The 21,216-nt window shown below is 33.6% G+C and overlaps 1 protein-coding gene across 3 annotated transcripts in view; it reads left to right on the plus strand.

Moving 5' to 3' along the window:
* PCLO (piccolo presynaptic cytomatrix protein) overlaps positions 1 to 21,216 on the plus strand; it is a 391,256-nt gene that overhangs the window by 293,975 nt on the left and 76,065 nt on the right. For 2 of the 3 annotated variants that reach the window (XM_025291036.3, XM_044946575.2), the window contains exons 11-16: positions 5,137 to 5,245; positions 5,780 to 5,847; positions 6,883 to 7,097; positions 13,195 to 13,245; positions 17,257 to 17,381; positions 20,076 to 20,102. In XM_025291036.3, coding sequence (XP_025146821.3) covers positions 5,137 to 5,245; positions 5,780 to 5,847; positions 6,883 to 7,097; positions 13,195 to 13,245; positions 17,257 to 17,381; positions 20,076 to 20,102 — 595 coding nt within the window. The remainder of the gene's footprint in view (positions 1 to 5,136; positions 5,246 to 5,779; positions 5,848 to 6,882; positions 7,098 to 13,194; positions 13,246 to 17,256; positions 17,382 to 20,075; positions 20,103 to 21,216) is intronic. The other variant, XM_045166378.1, reaches the window with a different exon arrangement.

Genomic DNA, 21,216 nt, shown 5'->3' on the forward strand with positions numbered 1-21,216 from the left:
CACAGAAATAGGAAAAAAAATGTGAGTAAACTCAGTTTAACAGTTCAGTTCAGTTGCTTAGTCATGTCCAACTCTTTGCGACCCCATGAACCTCAGCACGCCAGGCCTTCCTGTCCATCACCAACTCCTGGAGTCCACCCAAACCCATGTCCATCGAGTCGGTAATGCCATCCAACCATCTCATCCTCTGTCGTCCCCTTCTCCTCCTGTTCTCAATCTTTCCCAGCATCAGGGTCTTTTCCAATGGTAGTCTTTGATATTTCTTAGATAACTTTTCACATTCAAAATGTGACAATTTTGTAATGTAGAAGTTAATTTCATTTGAGAACTTTTGTATGAAAGCCATACTTTGCTGATTTTTTAAGTGTTCAGGTGTACAGTATTGAACATCTTGTTATAGATTAGGGCATCTCCTTTGACCTGTATATTCAGGAAACTATATTCAATTTTTTTTTACCTTTACCTCCCTTCATTCTTTCTTCCCTTTCCTCTTTTCTCTTTGTCCACCTTTTTTTCATTCTTTATGTTAACATATGTTTTGTCGTGAGTCGTGTCCAACTCATTTGCAGCCCAATAGACTTTACCCAATGTTAATATATAAATAGGCTAAAACATTAAATGTAGTTTTGAAAGTAAAAAAATATATCTATCTATGCATTTCACTTATATTAACATGGCCTAACTTGAAAATGCGTAAATAACTAGTGTAACTGATGGGATAACTTACTGGACTCCTGAAACTCACTTGCGTGGTTTCTTTGCTATTTAGAAAGCCAAGACAAATAAGCAGTTCAGCTGAGTTTTTCCTGCTGCCGCTAGTTTATCGAGAATTCATGAGCACAGATGTCCAAATTTAGGAAACTAATCTAGAGTCATAGTTAATAATATCAGTGGAAAAGGGGAAAAATATATAGAAATTTTGAATTAATTGTTTGGGGTTTTTTTTCTATTTTTTTTGTTTGTTTTTTTACTCAGCTATATCATATTCTTATCTCATAGCACATCAACCCCAACCCCACTGGTTCTCATTAGGTTTCCACCTACCTTGTGTGTGTGTAGGGGGCTGTTTGTTTGTTTATTCATTTATTAATTCATTTGTTTAATATCATTTTCTTTACCTATCTGTTCTTACCTCCATGAGCAACCATTATAATTTATGTAATGTCTGTTTATTATTTGTATAATGTATAATGTTAATTTGTGTGGGATATCATCTTAATGAACGTAAATGTCATTGCCCTTAGATCAGATCCTGTTTCTCACATGTTTTGTAAGTCAGATGCTTTTAAGATGGATCCATCTTTTCGTATTAACAACTGGTATGATTTCTTTCTTAAGACTGCTAAGTTTTTCCATCGTAAATATTTAGTGCATTCTCATTGTCCATTTTTCCTGATGCTACCACCTCCCCATAAATCAAAACTCAAGAAGTTTTTTGGGTCCTAGGGTGTACATGTGCTTTATTTAACAACATTCTGCCACATTGTACTCTAGAGTGGTTGCATTTATCTGCATTCCCAATAAAATAATTACATGCTTGTAAATTGTAAACAAGCAGTTGTATTTTTCATCCAGAAATAGTCATAGTATTCTCAGATCATACAGTGGTGATAAAGCTAAACTATGTACTATGTCATGATCCCCTAATCCCATATTCTGGTCAGCACACTGTATTCTCTGGCTTTCAAACATTTTTGGGTATAGTGAGACTTAAGTAATACATCACTATTGCTTTCATTTATACTTTCTAATCTCTCATGAGTCTAGGTTTTTCTTTATATACTTAAAATACTTTAGAATTTCCTTCTCTGTGATTCATCTTCATCTTGCTAATTGCCAATATTTCTGGTTTTTTTCTACTAGATTATTATTTTTATTACTTTTTATAACAGCATAAAACAATAGATACAAAGGTGATAAATTGTGTAGTACCTGCCACTTAAATATTTGTGGAATAGATAAATAAAAATCATGAACTTTTGTGTGATATATATTTTGATATACCTTAATCTATAAAATTTTGATAGGTAATATAATAATTTTAATCCAGTAGTGATAAATATTGATATAAATAGTGATAAATATCACTAAAACTAGTGATAATATAGAGTGTTTTATGGTGACTGATTTTTTTTAATTCAAAAATTTCTTATTAAATTTTGGGGGTTTTAATTACCAAAGTGTAAGATTTTAAGAAGTTAATTTTCTCATTACTCATACAAATCAAAAATCAGATTATCCTAGCATTCATATTAAAAGTTATTAGAATAGGCGCTTTCTATGGATATAATTCGGAGAAGGTAATGGCACCCCACTCCAGTACTCTTGTCTAGAAAATCCCATGGGCGAAGGAGCCTGGTGGGCTGCAGTCCATGGGGTTGCTAGGAGTCGGACATGATTGAGTGACCTCACTTTCACTTTTTCCTTTCATACATTGGAAAGGAAATGGCAACCCACTCCAGTGTTCTTGCCTGGAGAATCCCAGGGGCAGGGGGGCCTGGTGGGCTGCCATCTATAGGGTCACACGGAGTCGGACACGACTGAAGTGACTTAGCAGCAGCAGCAGCAGCAGCATGGATATAATTGAAGTACCATCTGTACAGTCTCAAACTTGAATAACTGGTTTGCATACACATTGATATAATTTAAAGGAAATGTGTTTGCTCACAATGCTAAACAGTAGATAAAACCATTCATGTGTTCACTATCTTCTAGGAATTATTTCAAAACCAAAGTCAGAGTAAAAAGTTTCCTTAACGTTGAATATGCCTACATTCAAATCAATTAAGTGATAAAATACTATTTTAGTGAACTTCTGTGTAGTATGATCAAATAATTTTTGCATGCATTTTAAAATAGTTTCTAGGACCTTACAATTAAAGTATTTTCAAGAGAATGTGCAGGTGTCCAGTGGTTAAGACTTCACACTTCCATTCTAGGGGATGCAGGTTCGATCCCTGGTCAGAGAGCTAGGATCCCACAAGCCAGGTGGCACATCCAAAGAAAATAATTTTCAAAACTATTATATATTTGAAGACACATACTTAATTATTTTTATTCTTACAACTTCTAAAATCATTTTATGAATTTAAAAGGAGTGATTTGTATACTCGTTGATTTTCCTGTGATTCTTGTAGAATTTGTAGGAAGTTGGAGAGACAGAGGAAAGCGAAGTTGTTATTAAGTAACTATGTTCAAGTAGTCCCATTCCCTATAGATTTCATACTCACCATGAAACCAAAACTAAAAGAATTGGAAAATCTTTTGGACTGCAGTACTGCACCAGTGCTAGTGGGAGACTACTGGGGCAAAGAAGGTTCAATGGGTATATCTTGAGACTGAGAAGATCTCAGTCTCAAGTGTAGTTCATGATCTTCGGTATGTATCTAGGTAACATGCTAGTTATCGCTGTATTTTTTCATTAGTTTTATTAATGAGTCTAAACAGCTTTTCTTTTTTACAACTAGAAGCATTTTTCATTTCACTGAATAACTACATTGTATGAATTTGCCCCTTTAAAATGTGAAAAACTAACAGGTAAATTCAAAACAGGAAGCAAGAAGGTTATGCAGCTATTTCCTTTAATAGAATTTGTTCCTGCAGAAAAGTGGCAATGCAATTTCTGGATTATGACACCATTAATTTGTTTCAATTCAGAATCATCTGGTTATAAATGTACTCTTTCTTGTGACTAAAAGAAGTGTTTTTCAGTGTGTTTTGCCACTTTCAGTGCTAAATTTTTCTTTAGAGGTATTATCGCACTCTTTTATGTAATTTTTCTCATTTTATGTGTACAACAGCCTGGGATTGTTGAAATAAACCTAAGGCCCATCTGAAGATAAAGTTTCCTTGGAGTAAGTTATAGAAAAGTCATCATTCTTGTTTGTGTTATTGTAGGCATTTTTATGGACTTCTTTTGCCATTTCTCAATGGTAAAAGAACTTCCCTTACTTGTTACCAATGTATATCAAAATCATTAAAACTTTAAAGACTCAATCATGCCATGTTTAGAATTTCCCGTGCAAGCCAATAGTGAACAATAGGGAATTTCACATTGGCATCTATGAAGCTCATTGAAAACCTAATTGTTCAACAAGTATTTCTTTTTAAATGATGTTCTAGCCATGGCAGGTATTTTTCCTCAGGTAAAGCTGGTAGCATTCACAAATATCTGGCACTATAACTTGGGTAGTTTCACTGAATTTATAAGTAGCTCACATAGCTACATAATATGACCATGTGATTTGTGCTAAACATGCACCCTAAATTATTTGACAGCTCATATAAAAGGGACCAAAAAACCTAAATGTAAAATATTGAAATACTAATAATGTTGCTACTTTTTTTCTGTGAAAATTATCTTTCTAGAAAAAGAGGAAATACAAAATGCTCTGTGACCAGTCCAGCAACATAATTTACAGGACCCAGAGCAAAATGAAAATGTAGGGCTCTTTGTTCAAACAGTATTAAGAATTTCAAGATGGCAGCAGCAAAGATTAAACCAAGTATGGGGCCCTTCTGCGCATAGAGCATACACACACCCATGACGCTGCCCTCTATATAACATCTGTTTCTTCTACTTAGGACTGTCTTGCATGTAGTGAAGTAACAGACACTTAATGGAAATCTTTTTTATCTGAGCAGAGTTGAGGCTATAACAATTTCTTAAAGGAAGCTTCACAACAAAATCCTAACAATTTTTTCTACCACTCCTATTCCATAATATAATAGGAGTTTACACTTTTCTAGTTGCTTGCTGCACATAGAAAATAATATATTGGTGTTTACAATTATTTCTTCCCCATAAAAAATTGGTTTAGTCAAGAATGTTTTCTTCATAACAGTGTGAACAAAATGCATGGGTTTGATAATATTTAATTGTTTTTAAGAGCAACATTTTGCATGTTGTATTAGATGCATTTTATATGTTCAGGTAAGTTGATGAAATCAAGCTACATATGGTTTTGGTATTTATGTTCCAGAGAACTCTGAACTGATGTTCTCTGAAATGGCGTGCTCAGTTGAATGGCTGCTGAAGTGGTTTTTAAATGCAAAGCAATGTCTTCTGTGCCCTGTGGACCCAGATGAGACATAGCATGCCTTTTTTTTATTTTATACTTGAATTTTTCTTTTTAGGCATGCAAGTATTGGAGTGGAATGGAATTCCTTTAACTTCTAAAACATATGAAGAAGTGCAGAGTATCATTAGTCAGCAAAATGGGGAAGCAGAAATATGTGTAAGACTGTGAGTTTTTCCCCATCTTTTTGTTTCCATTTTTTTGGCTATTCATGGCTCTTTTAATTTAAAATTGTTAAGGTGGAACCTTTGCCAGTCAGAAAGATTTCTGGTAATTAGAAAATAAAGTGAATGCAAGTTTATAGATGTCTTGTGTTCAGAATCAAAGTCTAAAGCACAGAAAGAATTCAGCTAATTTTGTTTCTTATTATGTCCCCTTTCATGATTTTCTTGAAACATGCATCATTTAAATGAAAGCTTAAACCCATTTAGATTTCATGGATTTGTACAGTATTTCAAAATGAACTTATATTTAATCCATAAAGATTTCACCTTAAATAATCATTTTTATCAGCTGACTTTTAATAGCATTGCAAATATATATTTGGTTAGAAGGGTGAGCATGCTTTGAAATTGCTTTATATCATTAACCACTTCTCATTTACCTACTGAAAAAAATACTCAGCGTAGTTGGGAAAAGGGACCTTTTGTCTCAGACGTCCTCAATTGCTTTCTTAATTTTTTTTTTGTTTTAATTTTTAGGGACCTCAATATGCTGTCAGATTCTGAAAATCCCCAGCACCTAGAACTCCATGAACCACCAAAAGCTGGTAGGTGAAAGCAGTCTGCTTCCAAGTGTGGTGAAGATGGAGATGGAGAAGCAGTCGTAGAGGCAGATGGAGCTGTAGATGAGGATATAGACACAATCACAGATAGAGGCAAAAATAAATGTATAGACATATGAATGTTTATATATTTATGTAATAGTAAGAAAATTGGAAGCATTGTAGTTTCATTTTAGTATTCTAGGGAAACACATATATACATGTTAGAACCATTAAAGAAATTCACATGAAATTCTTGCTGTGTGAATTCACATTTGGAATTCTTTAAAATTAAATTCATCATATGAAAGTAATTCATGGAGTCATTTATTTTGGGTCCTATATACTTTTTGGATAATACTAGATTCTTTTTAGCATAGCTGAGTTTTGGAACCCTACTGAAACATTTGATTGCCTTTTATAATAAATAAAAATCAATATAAGTACACAGTAAAGTAGATTTAACTCTTTCTTAGATAGCAGATATAGTCTATAAATTTAGCTCATTTATAAGATTAAATATATTGTTGTTCCATGTTCAATAAATATTTACCAAGCACTTCCTATGCTATAGCCAATATCTCTAAGAGTCTGGGTTATGGCACTAAACAGAGCAGACCAAAACCTGTAGAAATTTTCATATGTCTGTAAATGTAAATATATTCTTTGAAATTTCCCCTTAGAAAAATAGATATATAAGATTGCAAGAAATAAAAACAACTGATCATAGAAATTAAATTCCAGTGAATAAAAGAGTATTTTGTCATATATTCAGTTCTCTGTATAAAACATTTACAAGCATTTTTCTAATGATATAATAGGAACCTCAAATTTCCTCTGTAATTCAGTACTCTTTTTCTCTGAACCTTCTAGACTTCCTGAGAAATAGATTTATAAAGGTTCACTTGTATGTATTTTCTTTTTAATTTAAATTGTTTTACATAACATTTTGACTTTGTCATCTAGAACTCAGATCTAAGTTCCCTGGTATTAAGTACCTATGAAACTGAGAATATGTGAAGCCATTTGGTTTTGTTGCAGTGGATAAAGCGAAATCCCCAGGGGTTGATCCCAAGCAGTTGGCAGCAGAGCTCCAGAAGGTCTCACTGCAGCAGTCACCACTGGTTCTGTCATCTGTTGTTGAAAAGGGATCTCACGTTCATTCAGGTCCTACATCAGCAGGATCCAGTTCCGTTCCCAGTCCTGGGCAGCCAGGGTCACCCTCAGTGAGCAAAAAGAAACACAGCAGCAGCAAGGTGAGAAATGCCCAATGCAGCCTCTAAACTGCTTATTTTCTACTCCTTATTCAAATTAGGAGATGGGAAATATAGTATCATGTCCTAAAGGTGTTTCTCATGTAATTTCTCCTTTCCTATCAATCTGCTGAAACAAACAAAAAAGGTTTCCATATCTCAGTATAAAACTGATCAAGATGTATCAACATGATGTGTTTCTCTCTTAAAGTATTGTGGCAGTTATTATGAGGGACTTGAAAAAAAAATTCATCTGATGCTTCCTGTTCTTTTTCTATGTGGCTGTTACATAAATCTGAACCTCTTTGTGTATCAAATATAGTCATTGTATCTTTTTGGAAACACAAGGTATAATTACATTATATTTTGTAATTTAAATAAATAGTAAAAAAGACTATGAAATGAGGATAATTTAGGACAACAAGAAACAAAGAAACCCAGTAATACAGTATTGCTATTTTGAAATGTATCCAACTCCATACTAATAAATTTTCTCTTCATGCAGTTCTTCAGTTAGAATAAATGTTTCTAACAGTATTATTTTAGAGTTACTGGGGAATTAAAAGAAAACATAAATTAATTTTAACTTAATAGGATCAGGTGATAATATAGACAATTTGTAATTTTCCCCCCATAGATTGGATTATTAATAGAGAAACTCTCTTCATGATTGATAAATACATTTAAAGGGTTTTTTGTTTGTTTGTTTAAACATAAAGGTTTTTCCTTATGTGGTGAAATATATATAGGAAGGACAGGCTATGGTTGGTAAGTTGACTGGACTTCAGAAAATAAAGTTTTTTACGGTTTCATGAGGAATAAGTTCAAAGATAGACTCAATTTCAAAATAAATTTTAACACAACTATATTTTACCACATGCAATTATGTATTAATTTTGAAGAATTACCTCATGGAGGTGCCCTGTCTCCAAAGTTACAGGCTGATATCATTTTCCGATTTCTCAGTATCTCCACACAGATGACCTAAAGACATGACAAATTCTGCTAACAAAGTTTTCACACCAAACACAATAAATTCTATAAGTCTGTCATCCAGATATTTTTTCTATTTCAGCATTTGACATCACCATCCTCCCAGAAAATTAAGTCGAAATATAAAAGCACCGTCTCATCTTTTCTTTTGACTCATTGAATCCTAGTGCTCTGAATTCTAGTTTTTTGATGTCTCTAATAATTTTCTGTCTTTTCTGAACTTGCCAATTTCATTTAGTAAAGCATTATTCTTTTTTAACTGCAGTATTGCACTTACTGCTAGTCACTCCGCTCACCAGTCTCTCTTCCTCCCTCTTAATCTACCCTCCAACTATGGATCTGTGACACAGTGATTGGATTAGGTCCCTATCCTGTTTAAAATTCATCCCTGCTACCTGGAATGTCAGCTTCCCTGCCTCTACCTGGGGAAGGGAGATGTTCCTTGGAAGATTATCACAATAAACTTAATGTTGTCAGATCTTTACAATAGCCTTGCTACTAAGTACTCTATTTCTTAGGGTTATCAACTCATTCTACTTTCCAAAGACATTTTTAGATGCCACCTTCAGTACCATGAGTCATAATTTGTATGCAAGATACAAAGATGGGTAAAATCCATCCCTGTATACTATGTAGACCAGTGGTTCTTAAAGCCTGCTCAGTCCAGTAGTATCAGCATCAGGCAAGAACTTATTAAAAATGCAAATTCTTGATCCTACCATTATGGCTTCTGAATCAGAAGCTCCAGGGATAAAACCAAGCAACCTGAGTTTTAATAAGTTCTCCAAGTGAGTGTGATACCCCTTGAAGTTTAAGAAGTACTAATTTAAGTATAGATGAAGGATGATATATAAACAAATTCAGTAAAGCTATAATGTTGGTGGTCATTAAAAACTGCAGAGGGCACTGGGACAATGGGGTTAGGAAAGCTGGCATTTAGCTAATGAACCCGTTTGGTAAAGGGGAAAAAGAAACCAACATTGAAGAAGAGAATGCACCACCAAAAAAAAAAAATGAGAAACAGAAAATTGTATGCTTAAGTCATGGTATACAAAAGATATAGGGATAATAAATAGAGGAGAAGCCTAGATAATTGTAAATTGAAAGACATTATATGCCATGCCTTGCTTTTACTCTACAATCTGCAGAAAATGAAGAGTCAATGATAAACAAAAATAACAGAAACCCTTCCTCTACGAAGCCTTTCCATATTCTAATCCTTCCTTAGAGTCATCGTTCTCTCTTCCTTCCCTCCCTCCAAAGTGCCAGATGCTTTATGTATCCAGTAAAACAATTTGTATCTTGATTATGGTTACTTGTTTGCTTATTTTACCCTCCTAAATGGGCTGCACACTCATTAAGAACCAAAAGCCATTTCTTATTTTCTTTATAGCTCCCTAAGCACGTAGCAGAGTAGCTTGCATAGACCATAACAAAATAAATTAAAATTAAATTAAAACATCAATGGTACCTGTGAGTCTTTATAATATTATGGGAGTAAAAAATAGAGGTTTTTTTTTTTTCATGTGAACTTTTTTGGTAATGATTGCAAGATGAACACAGGTATTATAGGTATTATAGAACAGGTATTATAGGACACAGGTATTATAGGACAAATATCAGGGAAATGATACTGACACGTTTTATGATATGTGGTAATTCTTTTCTATGCCAAGAATGTGACCTGTGTAGTTTTACAGAGGTTTTGCTGAAACAGCTATAGAGCTTCACTGTCCATGACAGTGGCTGCTAGCCACCTGTGGCAAGTGAACACTTCAGATGTTCTAGTCCTAATTGAGATATGCTGTATATGTGAATTATACAACAGATTTTAAAGACTTAGTATAAAAAAACATGTAAAATAGCTCATTACATTTTTTATATTGATTTCATGGTGAAATGATAGTATTTCTAATAAATTGCATCAAATAAAATATGTCAGTACAAATTAATTGCACAGGACTTTCCTGATGGTCCAGTGGCTAAAACTTCGTGCTCCCAATGCAGGGGGCCCAGGTTTGACCCCTGGTCAGGGAACTAGACCCCACATGCCACAACTAAAGAGCCAACATACCCAACTAAACCATCCGCATGCTACCGATGCGGTGCAGCTAAGACCTGGTGCAGTCAAATAAACAAAATATATATTTAAAAATTAATTTACCATTTATTTTTACATTTTTAAAGTGACTACTACAGTATTTGAAATAACCTATGTGGCTCACATTATGGTCTACTTGACAGTGAAGGTATATAGATTGCTTTTTAATTCTTATTGATAGTAATAACAATAATCAAATCTGGTTATTGGTGAGATTCTATATATACTTACAGAAATATATAGTGAATAGATGTTAACACTCCTGAAGAAAGGGACTGTTGCCTATTCATCTTTTGGAGAGTTTATTATCATCAACATTTAGCGGAGAGTTTATTATCATCAACATTTAGCTGGTACTGAGTTTCTTAAAATAAATAAACTTAATGATATTTATAGTATGCATCAAAGTCAATACTTATTTTTATTTGTTCTACAAATCCTACAATATTAAAATATTGACATTGAGAGATTAGAGAAATACTGAGCAATGGTCTGAAGCTTACATGTTTCTGAGTCAGGTAATATGTTCAAATATAGCATATGTTCTTCAGTTAATTTAGAAAATTATAATTTTAACATCCTTTTGTTTTTATTAGTTATGAGGCTAACTATATATTAAATTATAAAACATTAGTATTATGGAGTAAATTAAAACAAAAATATTTAAACCATAGCATATTTATACATTAATTATGTATATTTAGAACACCATCTATTAAATGTTTTGAGTGATTATTCATAAGTAATTATTAATCTATTAATAATGTTCCAGTTTAAGTGATTGCTTCTAAGTAAATATAAGTAAAATGTGAATCTAAATTATTTAGACATAGGGTTAAATTATGCTATATATTTACATATGACCATTTTAATTATTTTGTTTACTAATTCAATATGAATTTTTTCCTCCAAAATTTTTATTTTACTGCCACAAGCTGTTTTATTTCTGAAATCTAATCAGATTTTCTTCATATTATCTTTAAAATCTGAATAATTTCTCCCATCATTGTATAAATAAATGTCAACTAAAATGCTTACTAGTTTTAAGTGTTCTAATGAAGTAGGTCCTTGCTCTCCCAGACTTTTCTATCATAGCACACAACAGCTCAGTAATTTTTTCATACTGCCCTTATACCAAAAGAGATACCTAAAACAATTAACATTTATTATATAGTTAGGTCCCAACAATTTAACTAGTATTTATGTCCTAACATCTTAGTAACCATTGGAAAAATAATACATAAAATAAAATAAAATAATATATCTATTTCATAGTTATATACTAAAATTATTTATCAGTGGGATATGTGTGCCTGAAGGGACTGCAAAACTATTCAGATGGTGGAATTGGTTTGGACACTGACATTCGCATTTCCTCTTCCACACTGATCACACTAATTTTCTTGCAGTACATTTTTTTTTAATCACCACAGTCATCAAAAACCAGCTTCACAAGGGTATGACATCACTGAAAAGAAATACTTGTCTCTAATCTTAAACCATAACTACCTGGAGCTGATATGCCCACTGTACACAGATATTGTATCCTTGTGTGCCTTTATGAGTTCATTGCCACACCCCAGAACATTTAAAATTTGTCCATAAGTATATTCTCTGCACTGATTCTAGTTATGTTTGCATGATCGTATTTCAAATGAGTTATAACCATCAAAATGAAATCAAAACAAAATACATTATCAATCATTACTTGGGGTTTTTTTCATCCTATTTTTGACATTTTATCTCTAGTTATCCCTCAGCGTTGCTCATTGAGATTCATGGATATCTAGTTTTAGGAAACTTCCCATCTTTAATTGAGATAGAGTTTCAGGAACTTGTGTATTCCTTCTTTTTCTCGACTCCTTTGCTTTCCTTAAAAGTTAAACATAAAAGAATTAAGTAAACATAATTATTCAATAACTAGCAGTTTATCCTTTGCAGCTAGAGCATAGTTTCAGTGTTAAATGGCCATTCATGTAAATGAGCTTTACTAATAAAGGATATATGGCTTAGAAAATTTAAACCCTTCTCTATAACTTTACCAATGATTACACATAATTTTTAATATTTCACAAAACAAGACCTGGAAGATAACTGTCTTCTTTGATTGCTGTCATTTCTAGCATAAAATAATTTTAAAAAGTAGCAGAAACACACCTAAACATTATAAATTTTCCTTTTCCAGTTAATTATTATTATAAGGCCACTATGATGTATATATAGGGATACAGGGCCTTTGCTGTCTGGTAGTAAGCTTGCCTCCATTTTAGTAAATGTCTCCCTACAGTGATGCCACATTGCCTGAAATTCTGTTGTTGATCTCGAGTCAGGGACATCATTCCTTTTTTTGTACAAATTTGTACATTCTACGAAATGTAACAGATCAGTAATCAGTCATTAAATCAGCAGAATGAATCACTTTATCAGATCACATTCTGAATGGTTTTAAAGGCTTTACTGATATAAGAAAATTATTAAGGAAATGTGAACTTAGATCGAATGTTATGGACTTTTAATTAAAGGGGTATGAAATGCTAAAAAGTGGTTACCTGGGTGTCCCCACTCTAGAAGAGAGTAGGACTGTTCTGAGAACCCAGCAACAGAATATAAGATGGACTTTTATAACTTTTGGCCTCCTAGGCAGTCAAGTAAAAACAATATCTTTTTCATTTTCTTATAGACATTTAAAATGCATTAATACTTAAATTGAATACTTTCAACCAAAAGTGTTCCATTTCTTAAGTAATTGAATGTACATTACTTCAGGTATAAAATTATAGCTTCTAAACAGGCTTCACACAATGAAAAAGAGATTTATGTATCTATAAAATTAAACATGTATTGAGAAGTGTAAGTAGACACCATAATCTGAAGCAACCAAATGGACAAAATGTGCTTTCCAGGCAGTGTGCTCTGACCAAACAGAACTTAACTCAGAGGGAAGTTTAAATGGTAAATCCTGTAAAGGGTTTATCCATTAATCTAATATATGTCTTAACATTGCAGCCTACTGATGCAGCAAAGGTTGTCTCTCATCCAATTACGGGGGAAATTCAGGTATGAATGCTTTTAAAAGATCATTATTATACCATCTTTTGTGGCTCTTTTTCCCACTGGTCTATTGAGATTGTAAGCACTATTAGAACCTTAACTTTTCCTGTTTTATGACATATATAGGTATAAGTATTTTAATACAATATATGTTTTATTAAATCTAATTATACCTCTGGAATTCTGTACTTTGAAATCTACCTAATACCTTAACAGTACCAATGTATTAAGTCTCCTTTACTTTATAGTTGTTGAATGTGTTTCAAACATGACAGATTCTCCTGGAAATTTGAAGGTTTCTCATTGAGACTACTCTTGCCTGGAAAATCCCATGGACGGAGGAGCCTGGTAGGCTGCAGTCCATGGGGTCAAGTCGGACATGACTGAGCGACTTCACTTTCACTTTTCACTTTCATGCATTGGAGAAGGAAATGGCACTCCACTCCAGTGTTCTTGCCTCGAGAATCCCAGGGACAGGGGAGCCTGGTGGGCTGCCGTCTATGGGGTCACACAGAGTTGGACACTACTGAAGCAACCTAGCAGCAACAGCAGCATTGAGAGTTTCATGACTCTAATGCTGTCCTCTTTTCTTCCTCTGGCAAACAATTGCTAAATAATTGCTGAACAGTTACTCTAGAGCAGTGTTTTTCATACTGGAGATCATAACCAATCTATAATTTATCAAATTAATTGAGAGGATTTTGACCAGGAAGATAGAAGAAAATAGTTTAAATCATTATGGTTTTTTTTTTAGTTCTGTGTGCATGTTTCTGTGTTTATATATTGCGTCATAAATGGGCAGATTCAGAAAAGTTAGAAAAATGATACTTTAGATGATACTAAAAAGTAATTTAGGGTAGGTAAGAAATGTCATGTGAAAAGAATTAACAAAATAGAAAATAATAGCTATTTGAAGATAGTACATTTTTGATAAGAGAAAAGAACAGTGAGTCTTAGTTGCATCTACAGCACATTTTCACAAAGGGTAACAGAGATTTGAAGTAATTTGAGGATAAGCATAGAAAAAGGAGAAGTGTTTTCCTGGAAGAAGAAATGGTACAAGGAGCAATTCTGCTGCCAGAGGGTAATGAAAAGAACAGATCTGCTCTGCTGCAGGAAAATGTTCCTGTAGAGATAAATTAAGACTAAATTAAAAGAACCTTGAACAGAACCCGAAGGATGTTAGCCACAACATAATAGAGGGATCAGGAAATATTTTAGAGTGAGGGAGGGGCTAAATGAAACAAATATGTCATAGAAATTCATAGAGCCACAGCGTCTAGGAAGTATTATAAGAGGAGGACACAAAGACAAAGAAATCAGTTGTCATCCAGGCATACCCGGATTGAAGCAGAGTGGAGAGTGAGAGTGGAAATGAAGAAAAAGCACAGAACATGGGCACCCTAATAAGAAGGACCCAGCAGGATGGAACTGAAATCACCAATGTGTTCTCGATCCTGCTGGCTCACTGCTATTTCTCACTTCTAGAAAGCCAAAGGTGATCTCTTTTAATTTCACATGCAGCAAAGAAAATGCTAGATATTCTGATTCATAATATCTCTTTCTTTGTCTCATTTTTTAAATTTTTTGCTCAAGGGCCAACATGTGCTGTGTTTCTTTTTGGCTTGTTGTAATTTGTTTTTTATTGAAAGGTTTATTTTCTAAAACCTTTTTATTTTAAATTGGAGTATAGCTGACTAACAAACAATATTGTGATAGTTTCAGGTGAACAGCACAGGCACTCAGCCATATATATATGTATACATACATGCATATATATCCACTCTCCCGCTAACCCCCCTCCCATCCAGGCTGCCCCATGACACTGAGCAGAGTTCCATGTGCTGCACAATATGTCCTTGTTGGTTATCCATTTTAAATATAGCAGTGTGTACACGTCCACCACAAATTCCCTAACTATCCCTTCTCCTTCACCCTTCCCCCCTGGCCCCCACCAACAACTGTAAGTTCATTGTCTGTCTGTGAGTCTATTTCTGTTTCGTAAGTAAATTCATTTGTTTTGTTCTTATTTTCTTTTCACTTCAGTGGTAATATTTAATTTTACAGTAGAACTTTGCTCTAATATTTTCAACTCCCAGGATATTTGCTTTGCTTTGCTTTCCTTTTTCTTTTTTTTTGGGGGGGGGGGGCGGGGTGGGGGGCAGCAAGGGGAGATACTTTCTTATGACAGTGATTTCATTTTTTAATATTTTATCTTCTGTCTTTTTAGCAAAGCCTTATTCCAGATGAAACCTTGTGTAAACACCCAAACAGTGAATTGCCAGAATGGAATTTGTCTGGTTAAGGGGTACTGGGGGCATCTCATTTTCTCTCACATGTAACATCTGAGCAACTCTAAGTGTTCTCTAAGGCACCAGATTTACAGAGTACACTTTGGAAAGCACTCTCTTAGAGTATCCTGCAAATTTCTGTTTCAATAAGAAATGATTTTGCTGCCTCACCAGTTAAAAATGGACTTTTAGGCTAGCAGAGAAAGGAAAAAAAAGGGGGAAATTTTCTCCTTAAAGATTTGGAAGCTGTTCTAAACCTCAGTGAAATTAATTCAGAATAATTCCTGTATTTTAGTACTCCGTTAAAACACAGTTACTGCAGTCCTAGACTTCTTATTTCTCCTTTTCCTTCATGGCTCTGTGTTTCATGTTTCATATTGTTTTCATGGTGGTCAGTGAGACTCTGGAGCTTTCTGTACTGAGAAAAGTGAACAAAGATTGCTTTTCTGCCACAAAACATAATCAGATCAAAATTATGCTGAAATCAGTAAATCGTTTTAATATTAAATTTTAAATGAAGGCTGACTCATCTAAGTTATTCCATTTTCAACATAAATATAGCATATCTGTTTTGCATGATTATAAAAAGTACGTTCATTTTTTATTTATGGTTTTTCCTTTTCAAAGTATAGATTTCTTCCTTTCTGTTAGGGCTCCCTTGGTGGCTCAGGCAGTAAAGAATCGACCTGCAACGCAGGAGGCCTGGGTTCAAGTTCTGGGTCGGCTAGATCCCTTGGAGAAGGGAATGGCTACCCTCTCCAGTATTCTTTCATGGGAAATCCCATGGACAGAGGAGCCTGGCTGACTACAGTCCATAGGGTCTGCACAACCCATGGGGTCACAAAGAGTCGGACACGACTGAGCAACTAACACTTTCACTTTCCTTTCTGTTATTTGATAAATTGAAACAGCATCAAACAAAATTGTCCTATTCTAAATGATGCCAAAGGAATTTTTCATTTTTGAAGGAGAAAAATTGGTTAATTCAATTATTTTGAATCATGCTGGCTTCTTAAAATTTAGTTTGAATGGTAAGTCTTTTACTATTCAATGACAACTTTACAACAGCCATTAGACATCTATGAGACAGTGCCTCTTCTTTTCTCTTCAGTTTCTGAGATTATAGAACAGTTGTATTTTATTATCTAAACCTCACTCTGTTAAGAAAGCAGGCACAAAAAGAAAAGCTACAGGTTTATCAGCTAGTGTACTATAGAAAGAGATCAAATTGCACATTCTTAAATATCCTGACAATTCAGTACTAACGTATTTGTGTTTAAACAATGATTCTACCCACTGTTAACTATTCGATGAAATGCAAAAGAGATTTTCTATTAAATTTATCAATTAGTTAATTTATTTTCAAAATTCTGGCAACTGTATTCATGAACATTAACATTTCTGATTTTGCTAACAGTGGAAATTTTGTTTAAAAATGTAACTAGCATTCACTGTGTTATTTTCCTTCTAAATGAATTTTAGACAGGCCAGAACTTTCACAGTGGAAAGAATGAACAGCACATTTACTAGTAATTAATGTGTGCCTGGGAGCTCCCAATTAAATTAGACATTAACTGGTCTGTTCAGTTTCAAATAAAATGAAAGTGACAGTTAATGCTTCTTATGAGAATTTTTTTTAAATACTGGCAAAATATTGAACGATAATGTATTATATGCTTTTTTAAAAACAAAATAATGTTCATGGAATATTTGCTGTTTCTTTAAGCTTCAAATCAACTATGATCTTGGAAATCTCATAATACATATTCTCCAAGCAAGAAACCTAGTCCCTCGAGACAACAATGGTTATTCAGACCCCTTTGTTAAAGTGTACCTTCTTCCAGGGCGAGGGTAAGTAAAGTGATGTCTTTGAAGTATCATAAATATTGCCATACGATTTTTTTTTAGTGATAATGTCTTCTGATCTCTAAAGAGCTTTATATCTTTTTCTTAGTTTTATCTATAATACATGTCATACTTATTCATTTCCAATTAGTAAGCAAGATGGAATTAAAAATTTATAATTAAGACTTAATGGGTTTTTGGAGATTCATGATCATAACAAAAGCTGCTTGGATAAGAACGTATTAGTATGTTAGTTCTAGAAACTTCTTGTGCTATGACCAGTCAGGTAGACTATGAAATCATTTCAGGAATTGTCTGTGGCAGATTTAAAGAATTAGTTTACCTTTCAAAATGTATTTGTGAAACCAGTGTTCAAGGACTCACCAGTTACTCTTTTATCTTATAGGACATGTGTATTATTCAATAATTAAATGCTCATTAAATGACTTGATGGATCATTATTTACATGCATATTTTCAAATCACTGTTCTAAAATTATAAAATAAAAAAATAAGAATAATATTTGAAATGTCAACTTTGGTAGATAAATGAAAAAGATCTCTTTAAATCTCTTGTGTAATATATAAACTGTTTATATAAAGCAAGTACTCTTTAGAGATGTTTAATTTTCACATAATAAATGCAAATTGCTGTAATCTTATATATAAATCATAATTCAGGGATGGCTTCAAACCAGTAATTTGGACCCAACAAATCATTACCTTTTATGAAGAGTTTATACTAGCCAGATCAGTATGATGGAACCATAAGTAATCAACAATTGGAGGTATAGTTAAAAAAATTAGGGGACGGTTATTGAAGACTCTGGTTTCATTTTTGCTGTGTTTTCATTTAATTTGAAGAGCAACATTTTAATGTAACTTTTTACTGGGAAATTTTCAGTCATTGGAAGTATAAGTAGAAAGAATAATATAATGATCCATCATGCACCCATTACTCAGCTTCAACAATTACCACTTTCTAGCCAATCATGTTTCATTTTTGCCCTTGTACACTCCCTCCATGCAGATTATTTTAAAATAGATCTCAACTATTGTAACTTTTTTATGCAAATAGTATATATTTCTAAAAAAAAATTTTTTTTAAGTAATTATAATACCACACATAGCCATAATAACTTTTAATTTTTAAATCTATTTCCCCCAATTGCCTCCTAATATTTTCTTAGCCAGTTTGATGACCTAGTTGATATATATAAAATATTCTGCCCATCAACAGCAGAATATGTATGTGTATATATATATATATATACACATATACTTTTCAAGTGCACATGGAACATTAACCATCATAAACTATGTTGTGGGCCATAAAACAAAGCTCAAAAAATGTATAAACACTAAAATCATACCAAGTATGTTCTATAACTATATTTGGTCTGTTTGAACAGGATCTAAATTAGAGTTCATTTGAATGCTGCTTACCAGTTGTCACAACTGTCAAATCATCAATTCTGAGAGATTCACTTTCCTTGTTGATATTGAAAGAGCCATGGTAGAGAGAGCCATAATTTTCAGTTGCTCAGGAAAATCAAATTAGATAATACTCAGAAAATAATTTGAAAATTGCCAAGTGATATATCTAATTCAGTATACAGCCCTTAATTTCATCCTACCCAACAATTTTATTTAGAAACTTAGAGTTGCTGGTATTGTTACTCTAGTTTTAATTCATAGACATTTCAAACTAGCCCTATAGAACATGAAAGGGGAGTTTCTATGTTAGTTTATATCTTTATGTAGTAGTATAACTGCAATGTTTCTACTCTTTTGAAATATAGTTGATTTTCAATGTTGCATTCGTTTCTGTATACAGCAAACTGATTTAATTCAAGATACTGAGTATAGTTTCTGTGCATTACAGTAGAATTTGCTGTTTATCTGTTTTACATGTAGTAGTCTGTAACTGCTAATCTCAAACTCCTAATTTATCCCTCCTCCTCGAGTACTTTATTTTTTTAACATAAATATAACAAACTGATAACTGCATTCTGCCTTTTATTTGGGTCATTTGACCGTTAGTGTTGTTTAATGACAGTATAAGAGGAAATCACTACCAAGGCTATATCTCTAATCAGCATTTGCTAATGAGTGAAAATAGACACTCTCATTTAATTTTCTATCTTCTTTAATACCCTAGAGTGTCACCTTTTGTACTATAAAAGAGTGGTTATCTTTTATTTGTTACAGGATATGTTTTAATCCTATTGCAATCCTGTTGCAAACTTGAATAACTGGAAAGATCAGACAGATGGCATGAATATGGCAGTCCATTCAGGAGTGGGTAACAGAAAGATGGGTGGGAACTATAATGAAATGAAGAGTGAGGCTCCCACCGAAAGCTATCCCCATGCAATTTATCAAACAAAATATGCCTGCTAGATCGGATTTGACCAAAAAGCAAGCTAGTATGCCATTCCTATTCGATTCCTAGCCCTTTCTTTAAATTACTCCTAACTACTATAGTGACCAAGACCTTGGAATGTATTACACTTGGGAAGCATTATTTTCACCTTGGTTCAACGATTATTTTCTACCTCATGTTGTTTGTGTATTATGGTGCAGCTCCTTTAGTTTTTATTCTCACATTTTCTTCCTTACTTCTGTTCCTAACTTTTTTCTTCCTGTCTTTCTTACTTTCCTGCTGTATCCTTCATTCTCGATCTTGGAATCAATGCAGTCAAGTCATGGTTGTCCAGAATGCAAGGTAGAGTTGGTTCTCTTTCAGTGTCGCACTTTGCTGAAATGTCTAGAGTTCTTTTTTTTTTTTTTTTTTTTTTTTTTGCCTTTCGTGTACATTTACCTGCAGTTATAATTTTTATTTTTCTGTATGTTGGGATCAATTGTGCTAATAGCAGACTGTTCTGATCACATCATTACTAAATATGTTTAGCAGATATGTGCAGAAGAGGATAGAAAAGTAGAAAATAGTAAAAACATAGAGAAGTATGATAAAGAAATATCATTCTGAAATTAGATATAACTAAAGTTTTTGTTTATAATTTGTCTGCTAAAATTCATTTAGCTTCTCATGCAGTAATCATGGCTTAGGTCCTTCTGAGTCTTCTATGACAAATTAAAAAAATATATACTCGTTTTTTCAGAAGAAATTAATTGGCCTTCTGGATGACCAGTACTATGTATATACCCCATCTTAAACATGAGAGTTGTCTCATCTTTTACCCTCACTTAGACCTAATGAGTGACACCCCACTCCAGTACTCTTGCATGGAAAATCCCATGGACGGAGGAGCCTGGTAGGCTGCAGTCCATGGGGTCGCTAAGAGTCGGACACGACTGAGAGATTTCACTTTCACTTTTCACTTTCATGCATTGGAGGAGGAAATGGCACCCCACTCCAGTGTTCTTGCCTGGAGAATCCCAGGGACGGCAGGGCCTGGTGGGCGGTCATCTCTGGGGTCGCACAGAGTCGGACACGACTGAAGCGACTTAGCAGCAGCAGCAGCTGTAGCAGACCTAATGATGAAACACTTCCATGCCTTTAGACCTTATGTACCACCAAATTATTGCTGTGCAATTTAGGATGCCATAATCTGCCTGTTCCAGCATGATAACAACTTCCTTTGTCTATTTTCTGCTAGAGGGTGTTGAATCAGTATATTGTTAGTTAAGGGGTTTTCTTAATATATAGCCAAAAGCACTTTTTGCACACCTCATTGCATATAAATTGAATGTGTTATTTAGTGGGGAGGTGAATCTTGTACCATCTGTAGCAACACAGTGATGGGAATTTTAATCCCACCCAGAATATTAATGGTACAGGATTTTTGTCTTTGATAATAAAATTCAGCATCTTTACT

Source organism: Bubalus bubalis, chromosome 8, assembly GCF_019923935.1.
Source record: "Bubalus bubalis isolate 160015118507 breed Murrah chromosome 8, NDDB_SH_1, whole genome shotgun sequence".
In the NCBI taxonomy this organism is placed as follows: Eukaryota; Metazoa; Chordata; class Mammalia; order Artiodactyla; family Bovidae; genus Bubalus; species Bubalus bubalis.